A 19,394-nucleotide genomic window follows, 5' to 3' on the forward strand; every position below is an offset into this window, starting at 1 on the left:
CGCTTAAGCTACTGTTTCCAGGATTTAATACTTTTAGCCATTTTCTATTAACTAACTTAGGTTGTTTATCCAAAAAGAAAAAAAAAATTGTACCATTTATTTAACATTTAAACAAACTATCCCAACTATTTCTAACATTCAGGCTGTTAAATATTACATAAATTGTACAAATATAGTTTCTTTTGGATAAACAGCATAGTTTAGTGAATACAAAAAGTAATGAATTCCTTAAGCATTAGCTTAAGCAGCACCTTATAGACATGAAAAAAAGACTAAATATTTTCGAATACATATATTTTTTATGCTAACTATATAGTTATTTCTGAAGTTAAGGCTGTTTAAAATATATAATTTTTTGTTAATGTCTTTCAGGTGCTGCTTAAGCTAATGCTTAAAGAATTCGTTACTTTTAGCCATTCTGTATCTATTAAACTATCCAATATACATAAACATAAAACTGAACCACTTATTCTATGTTTAAGTTAACTATTGTAAATGTTTATTCTTTATTTGGAGCTTATAATTTGACTTAGGCCTATTTATTTAGTGTTTTAACTTTATCCATTTCTGTAACTTTAAGCTAGCCAGCTAGCTAGCTAGCTGTTCCAACCGTTAACGTGGAACGTTAGCCTTTAGCTGCTGGGGGAACCATAGAAGAAGAAGCGGCAGCGCTTCACGCTCAGGCTCAAAGCGGCACGCAGCGTGCGGGTCTCGCCCCGAGGTGCGGGCCCGTGAACCGTGCTCCCTCTCTCCAAACCCCCACCACTACGACACGACGCCGACGCCGCCGCCGCCGCACAGGTGCTCTACATATCCCCGGCTGCTCTCCTCCGCCCTCTCCGCCACCACGGGCTGCGCTCATTCGCTCCTCTCAAGCCGCCCGGATGTAGCGCGCAGGACCCCGCACAGTCCTCCACTCGGAGATACTAACATGGCGCTGGCAGACACATAACGGTGCTCATCTCTGCGAGAGAGGGAGGGAGAGAGAAAAATATATCTATCTACCAAAAAAAAGAGACCAAAAATAAGAAAAAATAAAACAGCGGCGGTGACATGTGAGCTCCTCGAACCTCACAGCAAGCAGGTAGGCATGTTTATTTGTATTTCGTTTGCGTGTGCGTCCATTTAAACGGTGGTAAATAATATGTGGCCGCCGCTGCTCCTTCCTCTCCGCTTCGGTGAAGGCTTGTCTCGGAGCGGGGGGGTTAGTTAGCGTGGCTATCTTTCTGTACGCCGGGGAGAACCACGCATTAAAACAGCAGTGTCATTCTGGGCAGGCTCACGTCGCCGCTTACGGTGCATCCGTGCAGAAATAAATCTGTCATGTTTTCCCCTCTGTGTGTGTGTGTGTTGTCGTGGCTGTCAGGGCTCTCCGCTCGTCGGCCGCTGTCCTTGGTGTTGAAATGGGTGGGCATCTCGCGTCCGTGCGCGCGCTGCAAACAGGCTTCGGGAGTCCGCGCACGGCCGACTTTCTGCAACCATGTCGCCGCCGCCGCTCGGAAGGGGATTAATTACTGGCAATGCTGGAGGTCGAAGCAGGAGAGAGGGGGGTGATGGAGGAGGAGGAAGAAAAAAAAAAACCCTCCGTAATGCACCTTTATGGTGCTGACTTATAGTAGCATCAGCTGGTTGTTTCTTTATTTTGATGCCAGCATTGTTTGTCTCCGTGCTGCATGGCCGGGAAGATGACAGCGCAGACGTCGGTGATGTTTCTTCGAAGTGGTTTCTTTGCAGACAAGCCAGAGTTCTGTTTGTTGGCTAATGTAGGCCAGGTAGGAGCAGGGACAGGTGGACTTTGTTTTTATATTTAAGGCTGTGTTCACACCTGATAGTCCTGTAGACTCGGTTTGATTGGGAACCAAAAATGTCAACATTTGTTCCATTTTCAGCTGCTGCGGTTCTATTTACGCTGAGTCAATCGAGCCAAACCCCTTTTAGCGACCTGTTTCTCCCCCCTTGCCTGTGGTGGCGCCGCGCCGAGAACTGCTGAAGGAAACGACACGAAAACCTCTGAAGAAGACGCCGAGCGCGACGTTCTTCTGATGGAAACGTAAACAATGGAGCAGCGTCAAATTGCCATAATTTGAGCAGTTTTAGGATCTCCACGTCTGACCACGAGCCATTTCTCCTGCTAGTGGTAGAAACACGTGTTTGTTTTAGTTGTGTTTACCCAGAAGGCCCTGCTTTTGAAACGGTCTCCGGTCCGCTTGCGTTCACATATGCATTCAAACCGCGCCACAGTTCACTTCAACCGAACCGAGGCCGAGGTTTTTAGTCGTTAGTCTTGTTCACACCTCCCGAAAGGAACCGGACTTTCTAGGCAAACGAACTATAGAGTTCAAATAAAGCGAACTAAACATGGCTGCTGTGAACACAGCCTCAGCAATGCACGGCACAGCGATCGCACCGATGTCAAAGTAGCCGTAAAATGTCCGATACTCGCCGTCAGGACGTGTCTTACGGGATAGTCGGCGAATCGTTCGGAGCTAGCGATTGTCTCTGGGGCAAAAACAAACAATAGTTTTGAGGAATATGATCGGCTGCTTTACGTGAGCACAGTCTGCGTTTTTACGTCCAGAAGACTCGAGCACATGCCGGAGAAATGCATCAGGGGCCCGAGTTTCAAGACTTCGCAGTAACTGACAGTTGAGTGGGTCGGAGCAGCAGGTCAAGTCCTTCCAGAACACACCTACAACAAAACTGGAACACCTTTATTTTTTACATTGTTTTAATGTGCTCGGCATGTAGTTTGATTTTTCGATCGTGTCTAAAGCGCTGCAGGCCTCTGAAGCGAGCTGACCGCCGAGCGACGCTGCTGGTGTTTTGTAGTTTTATGTTTTGGTTCAAACCTTTCCCTTCAAGATCAGAAACTGAAGCAACGTTCGGGGAAAATGGCGGCAGAAACAAGATGCAGCAAAAAAAATCCCATCTCATTCCCAAACAAAACGAGCTCCCGCGGTCCCCGTGGCGCCACAGGACGGGAACATTTGCATCTTTTTAATGCCCCCAGTTCTGTTTTTTTCTTTTGTAATTGTATCGCCAGCTTTTCTGCCCACCGATGTGACCCAGAGGGCCTCCATGAACCTGACGAAACTCAGAGCGGACCACGGTTTTAGATCGTCCTCTTCTGGTTGAGGGGAGGTTTACCGGTGCTCTCTTTGCACGTCTAGATTGGGCGCGCTCTTGTGAGACCCGGAAATGTGTTCGGTGGCGGCGTTGTGCCACAGCAGCTGTACGTGATGATCCACGGCATGGCTTCAGCCTGTAGCCATAATAATAATAATAATAATAATAATAATAATAACAACTTTTGAAGGTATCACGATCAAACCACCTGATTGCCCTGATCCTCTGCTTCCCGTTGTCTCTTTTCTGTGTCTCCCACACACACACACCCACACACACACCTACACACACACTCCCTCGTGGCCACCCCCACTCGAAGGCCCTCGTCTTCCCAAGCGTTTGCGGACGCAAGAGGGGAAGTTCACAATCACACGGCAGTCAGAGGGAGTCGCCGGCTGAGTGACGAGGCCTGGAGAGGATGGGCTAAGGCCGCTTCGCCGTCCCGCTTCGAGGCCGACCTCTCCGGTTCGTCGTTCCTGCGCAGATATCGTTGGAGATGCAGAGTTTCTGTCTTCATGGCGGTTCTACCAGAGCAAGCTTTTTGCGTGGGAGGGGTGGGTCCATCTTGTTCGGTCAAGGAGCAGAGAATCGGCCAAAAAGAGACCCTGAAGGCAGCATCCGTCCGTCTGTCTGTCACTTCTGGTCCGTCTGGTTCCGAGCAGCTGGAACACCAAAACCCAACTTCAGGCGTCATCACTCCTGTCCCAGGTTATTATGTTTTACTGTTTATTTTATTTCATTTTATTTTTTTTCTTCCCAGACTAAAAACAACAAAGAAAAAACAGCAATGACCTGATCTGTCCGAAACAAAACGGGTTCCGCGAGGAAGTACGGGTCGACGGATGGAGACCCAGATTTAGTGTCTCACCGTTTGGCTGGAATGGATCGACGACTGCGTGTCGCTTTAGGGAACTTTAAGCAGGATTCTGATGGATTTGAAGCTTTTAGATAGGAGGTGAAACACAATTACCTTTTGTTTGTGTGACATCGGGGGAAATTGTGATTCGGCGAGAAAGAAATGACTGAAACTGAAAATCATCTGGTACAGAAACGGGTCGCAACTAAACAGGATTCTTCTTAGATATAGTGCGTCTCTGCCAGCTTATTCAACTTTCCCACAATGCTTTAGGCTCGATCTGAAGGCGTGTTTTAGTGCACAGGGGTGGAAAAACGCAGCTGTTGGGTTTCTACGAGAAAAGGGGATCGCCATCTTCATAGTCTACTCGCCAGCTCTGCTTCTGCTCCTTCTTTCATGGTTTGGACCACAGTCTTAGACATTTTTTTTCAACGTAAAAACCCTCTCTCCTGGAGGGTTTTTAGCTAACGCTGCTTCCTGATATACACACACACACACGAGCACCGATCGTGGTGCGAGCAAGTTGTGACATCAGTGTATCGGCGTCACCGTTCATGTGACGGCGTTTAGGACTCTCCTGCAGAGCGCTAAAGGAGCTCGGACAGGAAGTAGATTCTCCGTCCACAAACTATCACCAGAAGAGGCGGCCAGACATCCCACAAGAACCAGGAAGTTGAAGCCTCAACGGTAGCAGGGGTGGGACTTAAGTCCTAAACCTAAACCTAAGTCCCGCTCCCTCTGCAATCAGTGAGCAGGAAGATGAAATAAAAAAAACCTCCAGATATTTTTTTGTTTTTGTTTGTGTACGTAGCTCTCACCTCGCTTCATTTTGTTTAAATAAGAAGTTTCCCAACGCGTTTAGCTGGAATGAGTCGTTTCGTGCTAAGAGGAGAGGTCATGTGACAAACACGAGCGAGCAGGGTGAGTGGGCGGGGCTTAGATTGGTGCACAGATTCTGGTCCCCCCCCCCAAAAAAAACCAAACAACAACATGGCAGCTTCCATCTACTGAGCTCTAGCGGCTTCGATTCCCAGCAACGGAAGGAGGCGGGATCGTCTCCGTGTCTTTTTATTTGGTCGGTTTTACGTTCTCCGTTGTCTCGCTCCACTTTCAGGCTGGCGTCGAAGTTTCATGCAACGTTTGCAGCGGCTCTTCGTTCCCGTGTTTCACGGCAGTTCCGCTTGAAGATGTTTTCTCGCCGCTCCTCAGGTTTCGAGCTGAAAGCAGCAGCTTTTAACAAAACGTTTTAATCACTGCAGTCAAAATGTCTCACTGGCTGTTTTTAATATACTTGTGGAGCGTCGTATTGCTGCCCATCCCTGTCCTCCTGCGCTGTTGGAGTCGGGAGAAGGAGCATAGAAGAAGAAGAAGAAGAAGAAGAAGCCGTAGTCTTCCTGCCCTGATGCTCCCTCCGCCTGGCTCCAGGTCTGCATTCAGTCCTGCTGCTGCTGAACGTCCTTCCCCGGGTTTGTCCCTTTTTCCAGAAGCGGGAGAAAGCTTAACTAACGCAGTGCCGGAAGCGTGTTCCGGTCACGGAGCGGGGGGCGGGGTTAAAGCATCCCAGCGCTTTGCCGAGGAGTTCCAGTTGGGCACGGCCCAAGGCTGGAGGAGCGCTGCATCTGCCTCCTCTGCTGCGAGGAGCTCACAGCTCTGTCAGCCACCCTCAGGGCACGGGGAGCTCAGCTATCTTCATGGAAGTGTGTGTGTGTGTGTGTGTGTGTATGTGTGATATCAGTTCTTTTATCTCTGTTGGACATGACTTCTTGACTTTGGCGACACGAAAGACGAAGCTCGGATTTATTCTGATTTGTCGTTCTTGGTTGGACTTGCAGAAAAAAAACAAGCGATGACGTGTTTATGTTCCGTCTTCTCGATGGAGCCGAGCTCAGCACGCCACAGCCTGAAACGGGTAAATTTGGATGTTTGAAAGGAGGACCGCGGGCGCGCCGCCGCAACGAAAGGAGGCGCGCTGGTTTTATTACACAGGCCGACAACGTGCAGCGTCTTTCCTTCTTTCCTTCTTAATTATCTTTATCGTTTGGCAACACTTGTTTGGACGTTTATTATTCCTGTCAGCTTCGGTTAAGTTATCTTCATTTTACACGTCATGTTCTGCTGAGCTTCACTCTGTCTCTCACACACACACACACACACACACTACAGGCACTATGTAACACAGGACAGGAACTAACATGGTTATGAAGGACAAAATAATAATAATGATACTAATAATAATAGCTTGTAAATAATTACAAATATTAACATTCTACAGTTCTGATACAGTTGGGACGTTGTGTAAAATGTAAATAAAAACACAATACAATGATTTGCAAATCTCATAAACCCATATTTTACTCACAGTGTAAACATATTTAATGTTTAAACTAAGAAAATGGACCTTTTTTAGTTGAAATACATGGTAATGCTGAATTAGTTTGCACCAACACAACTCAAAAAAGCAGCAACATGTTTATGTATACTACTCTGAAGCCTCTCCTCTTCTTTAACCATCAGTCTGTAAACATCTAGAGCTGAGGAGAGCAGCTGCTGGAGGTTTTAGAGGAATGTTGTCCCGTTCTTGTCTGATTGTTCAACAGTCCTGGGTCTGCTTTGCTGGAGTTTTCATTTCTTTAAGCACCAAATGTTTTCAGTTGTTCAGAGGTCTGGACTGCAGGCCGGTCAGTTCAGCATCCAGACTCTGCAGATATGAAGCCCTGCTGCTGGAATGGAGGCAGTATGAGGTTTTGGATTGTCTTGCTGAAATATGCAAGGCCTTCCCTGAAAAAGATGCCTACATGGGAGCACCTGTATCGACTTTTCTGCATCAATAGAGCCTTTCCAGATGTGTAAGCTGCCCGTGCCACAGGCTCTAATGCACCCCCATACCATCAGAGAGTCAGGCTTTGAGCTGTGAGCTGATAACAGACTGGATGGTCCCTCTCCTCAGAGCAGTTCTCCTCTCTGTCTCAGTCCGTTTGAAATGACCTGTGGTCCAGAGGAGACAGCAGAGGTTCTGGATGGTGTTCACTCATGGCTCCTTCTCTGCCTGATAGAGCTTTAAGCAGCATTAGTGGATGGTACAGTGAGCTGTGATCTGTGGAAGTGTTCCTGAGTCCAGAACAGAATCAGAGCTGGTTTTAATGCTGTGGCCCCTGAGGGCCCCAAAGATCACGACTTTCAGCCTTTTGTCCTTTGAGCTCAGAGATTTCTACAGATTCTTGAAATCCTTTCATGATGTTATGAACCGTAGATGATGGGATATTCAAAGTAGTTCCAAATTTTCCATTGAGGAACATTTTTCTGAAGTTGTTCCAATATTTTCAGACTTAGTTTTTCGACTGGTGAACTTCTGCCCATCTTTACTTCTTTCAGATTTAGCCTTTAAAATCCTGTTTTTATACCCACTCCTCTCACTGACCTGTTGTTAATTAACCTATTTGGTTACAAAATGTTCCTCCAGATGTTTCTTATTCACACCATTACGTTTATAGCTCGTTGTTCTCCCTTTCCCCCCCTTTACTGAGATGTGTTGCTGCTATAAAATTCAAAATAACCTAACTTTTTTAGGTTTGAACTGTTGATATGTATGCCATGTTCCTTTGTGAATAAAATACAGGTTTATGAGATTTGCAAATCACTGCATTTTGTTTTTTACAACGTTCTCAGAACTGTGTTTGACCCTTGATCCAGATGTGAAGCGCAGTCTTAAACCGCGTGATTACTTAAGTTTTTAAAAAAACTATTTGTCTAATTTACAAAAGACCGTTTAACCTCGCATTAAAAACAAAGAGGCGTGCCTGAAGCACCTGGTGGGTCCAAAGAAAGAACAGAAACGCTTGAGCTCAGTTTTCGTTTTTCCAAGAGGTTCCTGGTGGGACGGTTTAATCGCTGCACGGGGACTTCCTGTGACTCCCTGAAATCTTGTCATCGCCCTGAGGTTGCCAGGCAACCGGCAGAGCCTCAAAGCGCTGCTGATTATATCACCCAACTCTGAGAACTCAAATAAACGAGCCTGCGTCTCCTCCGACGACTCGGTCATGGCGACAAGAAGTAGTGTTTACTCCGAACGCTGTATCTTTACAGCTCAACTTTATTTGGACTTGATCTGCTCTCTTATTTTGGTGACTTTCACAACCGTGGCTTTTATTTCCTGTTTGACGGCAGTGTGAGTCCTGCTGTTAGGCCTTCGCTGGAAACCCAAACGCTGCGTCGCAAGTTCCCCCGAACACACGAACTAAAGCGGCAGAGGGCGGGATCTCCTCCGCTCCTCCACGGCCAGATGCCGCAGGCGGTCGTTTTGGCTTTCTCCGAGCTCTCCCCTCCGTAATTACCCACCGGCAATCTCTTTCTGCGCGTTCCCAGTCCTGCGGTTTGAAAAAGGCGCCGGGGAGTTTCACGGGGCTGCAGCGTTTCATCTCGACTGAAATGCAAAACAGAGCAGCTCTCTTCTGTCATGGTGGAAACGGCAAAGAAACGCCTTTCGTTTGTTTGACGTGTTAGTTATAAACTGTTTGGTTTTCTCAAATTATTATTATTATTATTATTTTTATTGTTAAGTTAGCACTGGCTGCGTTCACCGGAACAGATCAGCCCTAATATTACAACTTCGGTTGAACTTGAACAGGAAAAATCAGCAGTTTTAAAAAGCATTAAAGGCAGGTAATCGTCTAATTGCCTCTCTGTGTGTGAGTGTCAGCAAAATATTCCATGAACCAGTTGACACACGTTATTGAAACTCACCGGATTTAGAACTGATTAACTTTGAGAGTCAACCTGATTCAAGGAGACAAAAATGGCTGAAACTCTGCTCTTCACACGTCGGGCTAAATCTTGGGGTGGTAGTAGCCGAGAGTCACCTCCATCAAATGCTCTGAGCTCAAACAGATAAAACTTTGACTAGTCTGATTTGATTCTGTTCTGGTGACCCACTTCTACAGTTTAGACTCAGAAAAAGTCGCAAATAACCATTTTTATACACGCTGCCTGAATTAAAACAGGAAAAGGGAAAAAGTCAAACACTCTGATGTTTTGTTGGACCACTTTTAGCTTTGATTATGACACATATCGCCACGGGACATCTCCAGTAAGCCTTCTCTACACGATGCCACAGAGTTTATATTCGCTCATATCGTTTTTCTGCCAGGATTATGTAACGATGGTACGGAAGTCAGACCGAGGCGAGTCTTCCCCCCCCCCAACATCCCGAAGCTTCGGGGAGCTCAGGACCTGTGCTCCGCGGCGGCCAGTCGGCGTCTTTCAGGACCTCCGACCCACTCTTTTCTCCATCTAGACCTTCCTAAAACCGCGTCAAAAGGTACGACCTGTCTCTATCCAAACCAGAACTGGACCGACTATGTGCAGAGCGCTAAAAGGCTGAGGTTCATCGATGCAACACAAAGGAGGTGACGCAGAAATACCCGTTTTTCTTCTCCTGCAGCGTCCATTCAGACAACAAGGAGCGGGGCTGCTCTGCCTGCTAACTTTAGCCTGAACTCTGATAGCACCGAGGACAGTAGAGGTAAACAAACAGTCCACAGTGGATGTGTGAGTCATGCCACGATTGCTAATTTCCTGCTGGAGGCGGAGATTTAGTAATAGGTCAAAATGACTTGAATGTGAATGTCTGATTTGGGCTCATCGTTAGACCGAGACACTGCTGAGGCCGGACGGGAACACAGCGTCGCTCTCACGCTGACCGGAAAGTGCTCGGAATCCCATTTGTCTGGAACCGAACGAGTGAAATCCATACAATCAGCGTTACGGACGACAACAGAACATCTTGTTGTTAAACTAATTACACCGAATGGATTCCTTTCTGACTGGGCAACGCTGGTGGACGATCATTTATCTTCGCCGAGGCGATTTAATTCATCCAGGGGGTTTCGTGGCGGGGCTGTATAAACCTGGACTCCGTTACGTGTCCGGTTAAATCACGGGACGCGGTCACCCGCCAACTCACGTGCCGAAGCAAACCCAAACAGACATGTTCTAAATAAAGTGACAATGATAATGAGCATTAATCACAGAGGATATTTTAACACATACCGTATTTTACGGTCTATAAGGCCCACTTAAAAGCCTTCAATTTTCTCAAAAAACAACATAATCCGGATCGCCTTATACATGGAGGAAGTTGTGATGCATGGCGTGCGGACCTGAGCGCGTGGTGGAGGTGTTTATACTTGACGCTGAAGTCTGTGAAGTATTCTTCTGTGAGTTTTGAACCGTTTTATTATCTTTGTGATCTCTCATAGAGGAATCATGTAAATGCCGATACAGGCGAACCAGCTCCGCTAGACCAGAGGTCCCCAATCCGGTACTGGTCCGTGGGTCATTTTGTACTGGGCCGCACAGAAAGAATAATTAACTCACAGGATTTCCATTTTTTTTATTTATGTTTGGAGTCTGAAGGACATTTATTTTGAAAACTGACCGGATTCTCTCCTCTACATCCATCTATGACTCCCTCTTGATGCGTGTCAGAACGCTTATCTTGGTCACGTGATCCGTTACCGCTAAAAACAAACCCACAAGCAGCAAAATGAGTAAAAAACAAACGTCTCTGGAAGCCCTAGATGGGACCGTCTGGTTACTGAGAAACAGACTCAGGGCTCCCACTGATTCAGCGTTATGGTGAGTTGTATTCTTTGTGCCCTTTGTATTTGTGGTGTATCTTATTTTGAAGTTTAAACATCACCATATTGACCAGAGAACATCAGGGGGAGGAGAGGCTGTTATTCAGGTCGATAACGCAGCTAACAAAGCTGCAAGGAGTCATTGGATTTACCTTTATTATGTTTTAAAACATACCACCGTTTTCATGCCGGTCGTATTATTTTATTTTGTTGTATTTATCCGCCACACCTTTAAAGGCCGGTCCGTGAAAATACTGTCTGATAATGAACCGGTCCGTGGAGCTAAAAAGGTTGTGCTAGAGCAACGAAATCGTCCATTTTGAATGGAGCGCGGTGCACGTGGTCCCAGCGTAGTTACAAAAATTGGGAGGAGCACACGAGATGCGCCCCTATATATGACAAAAATTGGAAAATGGACCAGTCATTGATAGTGCGCCTTATAATCCAGTGCGCCCTATAGTGCGGAGGAAGATACGGTAGAGCTTCTGGATCTGCCTTCTGCTGCCAATAAAGATTGAGTTGTTGTTGTTTTTATGTTTTTTTGTTTTGTTCTCGTCAGTGAAATGCAGCAATCTGGGTCTAAATTGACTGAAACTTTAACTACATGTAGGATAGCCTCCACGATGTACTACCAGCACAACTTCAGGCAAATCCAGAGTCCCTCATTAGACCCCCAATGCCGCCCTTAGTGTATGTGTGTGTGCTGCATGAAAACACACACACACACACACACAGAGCCCATCAGAGCCCATAGTATATGTTTGCATGACTGCATACATATGGACTCATACGACCGCTCGCCCCTCACACGCACACACGCCACGAGTGCACGCTAATGACGAAGCGCAGAACGGAGCACGCTCGGTAGATTAAAGCACACGGCACTGTGACGCAGGCGCGCCGCCTTTTGATTGCCGGGGCAGGAAACCAGGGTTAAATTTCGACAAATCAGCGATGCAGATTTACATACAAACCCAGAGATGCGTTTTGACACGCGTGTGTGATCTGTCCGAGGCAGCTGCAGGTCGCGCCCCGGCTCTCTGCCGGATGTTTGCCGCCTTTCTAAAAGCCAGGCTGTGCAGGTGGAGCGGCGGCATCTACCCTGTTTCGTAGAACACTGCACGAGGCGTTCGCCGTTTTGGGGAGGAACTACACGAGTGGGCGCGTGGCTTCGCTCGTAGAACATTCACGTCCCGACTCTAATTAAGCTTCCTTTGAACTCCCCCTGGTGTTTTTTTTTTTTCTTTTGAAAAAAAAGGCAGAACTCTTTAGTTGCAAGATGCAAGACAAGGAGTAGGAGGGAGAAGAAACTACATGCTGCTGTGATATAAATTAGCTCTTTTTTCATCCTTTGGGTCTCTGTTAGCTATCAGTAAGATCAGCTACTCGTCGTGGAGTCTACACGCAGGGTCCCGGAATGGTTTGCTCTGTGGGGTGATTTAGACTTCGCCATGGCGCTAATCCCGGCACGTTATCGCCGAGCATCAGCGATGGCAAGTCATGCGGACCGGTATGAGTCTCGCAGCCGAGGGAGGGGAGCGTCTCGGCTGGACTCGTGTCATCCTTTTCACGCCAAGGCCCACCACCGCCCGGCGGCCCACATTAGCTCTGAAGCTGCCCCGCTGAAGAGGGAAGGCGGGCTATATTTAGGAGCGCACCGAGTCAAGAGTTTGTCATGTTATGGAGAGAGACCAGGGGAAAGTCAGCAGCCCGCTGCCGTACCAACTTGATGTTGTTTCCTAAAATAAAATAAAATAAATAAAAAAATACACATGCCTACGTAACGCACGTTGATCCCTCTGGAACGCAGGGAGGTATTTTGTTCGCTTCTGTTAACGTTCCTGACACGAGCCAGAAAACGCTCTCTCTGAATCGACTGGAAATGTGAAAATCTGAGGGGAAACGATTCAGGATTAATTTCCTACTGTTTCAACTTCTCGGTTGGTTTCTTACTTCCATGTGCTCTGCATGCACTGGATATAATTTAAAGATATTTCAAAGGCAACGTTTAACAAACGAGAGGCGACGGAGGAGGAGTGCTGCTTTTGTTTTTTTATTTCTTTGGACTGATTCAGTTCGATTGATCAGTGACACTCGATTGTTTTTGGACCAGTGCCTAAATCGAATCGCCGACACAACTCGTAGTCCTAACCGCTCGCTGTTGTTTTTGTTCTTCTTCTTGTTGTTTGATTACGTCGTGACGTCCTGAGCATCGTCTGACACGCAGCATCCGTCGCCCTCTGTGCGTTCTGAACATCCATGCGTTATGTCCGCGGTGCCTTTCAGGATCTAATCATATCGTGGGAAAAGTGCAGCTTGGTCAGATGTCAAGCCTGCGGGGGAGCGGCCTTAAACGACACTTAAACGACACTTAAACGACACCGGGGCCTTGCTTTCACACGGTTCCAGGGGCCGCTTTTCACCCCCGGTAGAAGCCTGTGAGACGTAGGTCAACGTTTTGCGCTGCGACCAGCTTCGCTGGACCTTCACCCTTGCCGATTCGCTGTGCGGGTCCCAGGAGTTTGATTGGTCGCTCTGCAAGTGTGTGCGGTGAAGCATCTGAGACGACAAGTCCGAGGCCACAGAGCTCTGGACCCGAGAAAAAAAACAAACAAAAAAACAGCGGAATGCTCCCTCCGTCCGAGTCTAGCCTTCGCCCCTTTGTCTTGAGGTCATTGTTCATAAGCGGGAGGTGGAACGATATCAGCCTGTGGAGCTGAGGCAGGAGGCGCAGCTCTTAAATCACCTGTCCTCTTATGTCCCAACCTTCACCTATGGTCCTGAAGTCTGGATTATGACAGAAAGAACGACATCCTGGGACGGACAGGTGACGGTTCAGCCATTTTATTTGCTCAACAGCAGCTCTTACCTATCCTCTATCTCTCTTTTTTTTGTTTTTATCAATTTGATATTGAATAATATTCTTACTGAATCTGATTCAACATGTCAGAGTTACTTATATGCTTTAATTTGTCAGCAGCAGCTCCTGAAATGATTCAAATCGAACTTAATTACGGATCAATCTGTCGTGCTGTAACTTTCCAACAGGCTCGATCGAAGCCAAGGCCCAGGCTGCTGCCTGCTGTATGGTATCGTAAAAGTGAGCGCCTCCTCTCAAACCTGGAAACAAAGCAGAAATGTAGGTCAACCCTTTCATTTACCGTCTGCAGCCAGGAGACAAATGGAGTGGAAGGAGCAGATAGTAGGAGATGGCACTGAGCGAACGACTTGTGAAGGAGGAAGGAGGGCAGATGATTGGTCTGCAGACTGTAGTGGTCGTCTAATCAATGTTTCATGAGCACGGCTCCTCTGTTCGCAGGTTCGACTTATCTCGCTCTGCTCCCGCACGTGTGCCATCGGTGGAGCCGTGAGTCACAGCGGGCTGTCTCGTTGAGATAACTCCCTGCATTGTACGGCGGGTTTTGGTCTATTTTCGGGTCCGACGCAATGTCGTTAACCGGCATCACTTTCGTGTTTGGAGCACGGAGCTGTTTAATTTGATGAAACCCGATTTGTTTGCGCTGCAGTTTCGCTGTGATGTAGAGCAGACGCGGTTACATCGGTCTACATATGTCTTCTAGTGTGTGTGTTTTTATTTTAATAGACAGTTTTTATCTCATATCTTTGGGAGCAAACACAACACAGGGCCATGCTGTAAAATCAAGACGCCTGACGAGTTCGGTGACATCACGCACCTCCTCTTTTCTGTCCACGCGTGCAGGGTCGTATGACTTTTTTTGCTGTTTTTTTTTTTAAAAAAAGAGGTCACCTTTTGCTCCTCTTTCGGGGGATCAGCAGTGACAGCAGAAGCGGCTCCAAGCCGCGGCCGCAAACAGGAAACCTCACAGCCGGCTTTGTGAAAAAACTCCCAGGCAGCCTCATCTCCAATCCTCTCACTTTCAACCGACGGCCGCGACTGATTCGCCCACCATATTGGCGTCACCTAGCTTTTGTGGATCCTACCAAGGCATGACCTGAATCTAGCTACTTCACACACACACACACACTCGAAGCTCGAGTCACAGCCCACTTATCAAACTTTAAAGAAAGACCCATCAGTGACATGACACTGGATCACATTAAACTGTGTAAAAATGGATGAAGGGACAGAAAAGTTTGTTGAGTTGCACCGTTAACAAGCTTTAAATCACAGAGCGAACAATAAAGACCAGCACACACAAGGTGATATAACATGGAGAGCAGTTCTGCTGGGTTAAAGCTGAGCTTTAATGCCACTTTATCAGTAATTACCACTTTTAAAACCTTCCAGGTTCAAAGCTGTGATCTGTCAAAAGCAGTTTTATTTCATCAACAGCAATGTTAAACTACAGGCAGGTTTAGCGAACAGGTTTGTGTTTCATCTGCTGAAACCGACTCGTTTCCCCCTCATTATTTCAAGCTCCACAGGCCGACATAGTTCCACGCTAAATCTGGATTCACGGGCAGCGACGTCACGTTAAGAGCCGAATCCGTAACGACCGTAAGAACAAGTCATCCTCGCCCTGCCCGCCGCTTTACACAGGCCCCGTGTCCTCTGACGCCAACTTTGACGACTCTCCAGCCTCCGTCTTTTTACATCTCAGCCTTAACCTGTTTTCCGTAGCACTGGAGGGAAGAGGAAAAAAAAAAAGGCTTCTTGCCGAGCTTTTAATAATAAACGATTAGGTTATGGGTTTGACACGCTTCTTGTAGATAATGGGACGCAAAAGGAGAAGGAGGGGGCTTTCAGCCCAGAAAACTCCTAGCAGGAAGTACACGGTTTTCAGGGCTTGTCCGAAAACATCCATTACAGCTAAACGGCTCAATTTTTTTTTTCTTTTTCTTTGAATAATAACGCGTTTAATCCTGTTAGCTGAGCGATATACATTTCAGCATGACGTCTAAACAGCACAAATTTATTTTGAATGAATGGCTTCTTTGCTTTTTTTTTTTTTTTTTTTTTATTGGGCGGGGGTTAAATAAAGAAGAGTCCAGATGTAGTTAGAGGCAGAAGCCAGGAAGAAAACTGACAAGATCCACTCGTACCGTAGTTCAGGTCGTTTTATTTATTTATTTTTAACCAAAGGGACTGTGTGACATACATATCCAGTCAGCATGGAGTTGCTTCTTGAGGAAACTGGGATGTAATTTGAGCAGAAAAGCAGATTGTGCTGGTTTTGGATGAGTTGGACTTTGGTGCACAGGAGTGGAGGGGTCAGTCCACTCCAGGAAATATTATTCATCCTTTGTGGCTGTGGCTGCATCAGTGGACGTCAGCTGTCCGTTACTAGTTACTCAGATCTCACCAGATACTGCAGGATACGGACACACACACACACACACAGAGGCTAACATAAACAAATAGTCAGTTTGCCCGGCAGCGTTGCCTGTCACTCTCTTCATGTCTGACTGATTCTCCCTGAAATGGCGAGTCTATGAAAAGACTCCTCGCAGTTTCAAAAAAAAAAAAAAAACCCAAACAGAAACGTTTGTCCCTTCAGTCTAGCTGTTGTCTGCGTACAGACGCTGGCCCCCCGCAGCTATACGGCCGAGGCGTTTCGTAACCACGCACTACGCAAAGCCGTCACGTCCCCCTATATATATATATATATATATATATATATATATATATATTATTTATTTTTTTTTCGTTTTTTGAGCTTCCCGACACGTCTGCTGCCGGGGCAGAGTGGCTTAAATGAGGAACCTGCATTGGAGCCGGGTTCCAAGTCGTTAAATCATGGGAAATCTGTGCTTTGCGGCTCAGTTTTGACCCTCCTGCTGAAGGTCTCCTTCCACCTCCAGCTCCTCCTGCTCGTCCACTCTGAAGCTGAATCAACAACTACATCTCGTGGTGCGGCTCCGTAGCTTATAGAAGCTCACAGCTGAGTATAAATGCTGTGGTTGTTCCTGCAAATAATTTAAAGTTAAAAAAAAAAAAAAAATCATTTAGAAGCTGTAGAGGGAGTGACTGAGACTGAAGAGCAATTTTTAGGCCTTTGGAAGGGTTATATTTTCTCAAATTAAGTTGTTTTTTTTTGTTTCTTTATACCTACAAGTGTCTTACTTTAAGACGAATTATTAAAATCCCAGCAGTTGAACAAGAAAATATTCAAGATTGTGTGATTTAAAAATTATATATATATTATGAATATTAGAGCCAAAAGGGTTTCAGTTCAACAAAACATTCAGTGCTTTAGTGAAGTATTTAAAAAAAATAAAAAACTTTTTTAACTGGAGGAGATGTGACTGCCGAGTGCCGATGGTTTGCTGAAGAAAGTGAAACGGAGTTGTGAAAGTTTCAAAGAAGCCGAACAGTAGCTAAAAGCTAAAACCAGCCCCAAGGAGAGCCGAAAAACCAGAGGCAGCCGGTTTCAGAGAGAACGATGCTTTCCAAAGGGATTGATGAGATCTCAGTGTCTTTCTGTGGGGAAAATATTTGTAAAAAAAAATTCAAATAATAAAAAAGACCAAACCATCACAGCACCCGTCTCCTGAACCCACGAAGTACCGTATTTTCCGGACTATAAGGCGCACTTAAAACCCTTCAATTTTCTCAAAAAAAAACCACAGTTCGCCTTATAATCCGGAGCGCCTTATATATGACAAAAGTTCGAAAACGAACCATTCATTGACAGTGCGTCCTATAATCCAGTGCGCCCTGTAGTACGGAGGAAAATACGGTAGTTAGATTGCAAACGTGAAGCTGAACGTTTAAATTCCCTCGTTGAGCTGCTGAGTCTTTAACGAACTCCTGTCGTGCTTCTAAGCTAACGTTAGCGTCTGTCCTTTTTGTTTTGAAACAACTCTTTGAGTAGTTCAGCTGTCGCTCCACTGTAAACTCTGTGATTCTGCAGGGTCCCGCTAAAGGTTCTGGTCAGGTAATCTCAAGAGCATTACTGGAGCCGTTTTTTATTTTTTTTGGAGTCGTGTTACTTTCTGGGTCCTATCGAAAAGAAAAGGGCAATTTAAAGGAATCAGGTGTACCCACCCACCCACCCACACACATATGTAATTTATTTATTTACTTTCAGGGACATATAAAAGCACACTCTTCTGTCTTCAGGACCGCCATGATCTCATTTAGATAACGCTCCCAGTCTCCCGCTGCAGTCTCTCTCTCCCCTGCTGTATTAATTTGCCGTGTTTACAACATGAAGGGATTCCGGCTCGAACCCGGGCCTTCGGTCATGGAGGATCAGTTCAGGAGCTTCCAGGTGGTTTTTAAGGTTCCCTTTTTTTCCCCCCATAGATGCATATAAATCTGACCCAGGCCACTTTCCTATGCGGCACTAAATCAGCCACGTATACCGCGTTTTCCCAAAAACGACCTCAGCCTGATCGTGGCGTTTCCGTGCGGCTGGAGTGGCGGCGTGCGGGTCGACCCGAACTCTAATACTATCCGTTCCAACGCCAAAAAAAAAAAAAAAAAAAAGCCCGGCCTGTCGGCACCTGGGGTACCAGAAGCTGAAAGCAGGAGTCAGTAGTGTTTTGGAAGATTTGGCAAATTTTTCCAGCTCCGGCTGCTCAACTCCCAAATGGATTTTCCCCAACAAATGTGGATCCGTTTGAAGGGGAACCAAACAGGCATTCCAACGGTGTACGATTTATTGCCAAGAAGCTTTGTTACAGCAACAATCACCCAAGCGCACGTTTCCTGACTGCTCGGGATGTGTTCATTTCCATTCGGCCCACTGCTCAGTTTCTGCCTCTTTCCTAACTCCGATCTCCGTCTTTTGTCCGGGCCTGCGAACGGCACATCGCGACCATGACAGTCGTCGCCTCCCGCGAGAGCACGTCCGTCCTCGGCACGCCGCCCGTACCCCGGCCGCCAACGCCAAGTGTCCTCTTCCCGTCGGCACGAGGCCAGACTCTGTCACAGCCAGCCAGCCGCCGCCGACCACAGCTGTTTCTCCCTCCTTTTCTCCCGCTTTACGTCTCCCCCCCATCGGACTTTGTGTTTTCGCCAAGTCGTCTCGTGAAAGAGGCAGGGATTTGGCGACGCCGTCTTTTTTACGATTTTTGTCGACAGACGCACAAGCAGGCGAAGGACAGCTAGGGTCTGCGCATGTTTAGGATCCAACGGGTCAATCCCAGTCAGACGGGAACAACAAAGTGGGCTGGGTCCGGGGGGCTTAAGCCGTCTGGCCCGGCGCTGCTGGCGTCGGCATTTCCCATGCCCCGTGCGTCTCACATTGAGAGTTATCGGAGCGTGCAGGCAGGCAAGGCGAGCAGCACCAGCAGCAGCAGCTCACGTGGGACTGCGGCGGGCCGTGGAACTTGACCTGATTTGCTGGCGTGATGACTTCACAGAACTGCAGATTCGTCAGTCCTTCGGGGATTTATTTGCTCCCAGTTCAAGGGAGGGACTCCCCTGTTTCATGTTTTGTTCAATGTAAAAAAAAAAAAAAAAAAGGTTTGACTATCAAAGCGCGCCATCTGAGGAGGCTCCAACTATCTGGGACCGCCTTGCCGCGACTTATCTGGAGCACTTTGATTCGTCGAAAGGAACCACCGGTGCGTTTCTAGGCGAGAGCCGCCTCCAGCCGAACGCGAAGGACGTTACCGAACGCCTCGGCGTGTCGGGGAAAGCTGCGCAAAAGATAAAAAAAAAAAAAAAGGCCTCTTCATCAGCTAAAATTGTTTACAACTCTTTATGAATTCATCTACAGGGACAGGGGTGTCTGTGTAAACAGTTTTTCAGCCAATTAAATTATCTGAAGGAGCGGGCTCTGTGGAGAGCAGGTTAATGCAAACGGCCGACAGCAGGGTGAAAATAATTTGGGGGGGGGGGGGGG

General features: G+C 47.0%; 1 protein-coding gene across 3 annotated transcripts in view; it reads left to right on the forward strand.

The window, feature by feature from the left end:
- Positions 1-557: 557 nt before the first annotated feature.
- Positions 558-19,394, forward strand: part of pak5 (p21 protein (Cdc42/Rac)-activated kinase 5) — a 62,829-nt gene continuing 43,992 nt past the window's right edge. Inside the window, exons 1-2 of one of the 3 annotated variants that reach the window (XM_025004407.2) lie at positions 558-1,084; positions 9,126-9,296. Coding sequence is in view for 1 of the 3 variants with exons in the window: in XM_037981522.1 (XP_037837450.1) it covers positions 5,829-5,891 (63 nt within the window). In the remaining 2 variants the exon portion in view is untranslated. Of the gene's footprint in view, positions 1,085-5,694; positions 5,892-9,125; positions 9,297-19,394 lie in introns of those variants that run through there. The other 2 variants (XM_017409160.3, XM_037981522.1) reach the window with 2 other exon arrangements.

This window comes from Kryptolebias marmoratus, linkage group LG19, assembly GCF_001649575.2.
Source record: "Kryptolebias marmoratus isolate JLee-2015 linkage group LG19, ASM164957v2, whole genome shotgun sequence".
Taxonomy (NCBI): domain Eukaryota; kingdom Metazoa; phylum Chordata; class Actinopteri; order Cyprinodontiformes; family Rivulidae; genus Kryptolebias; species Kryptolebias marmoratus.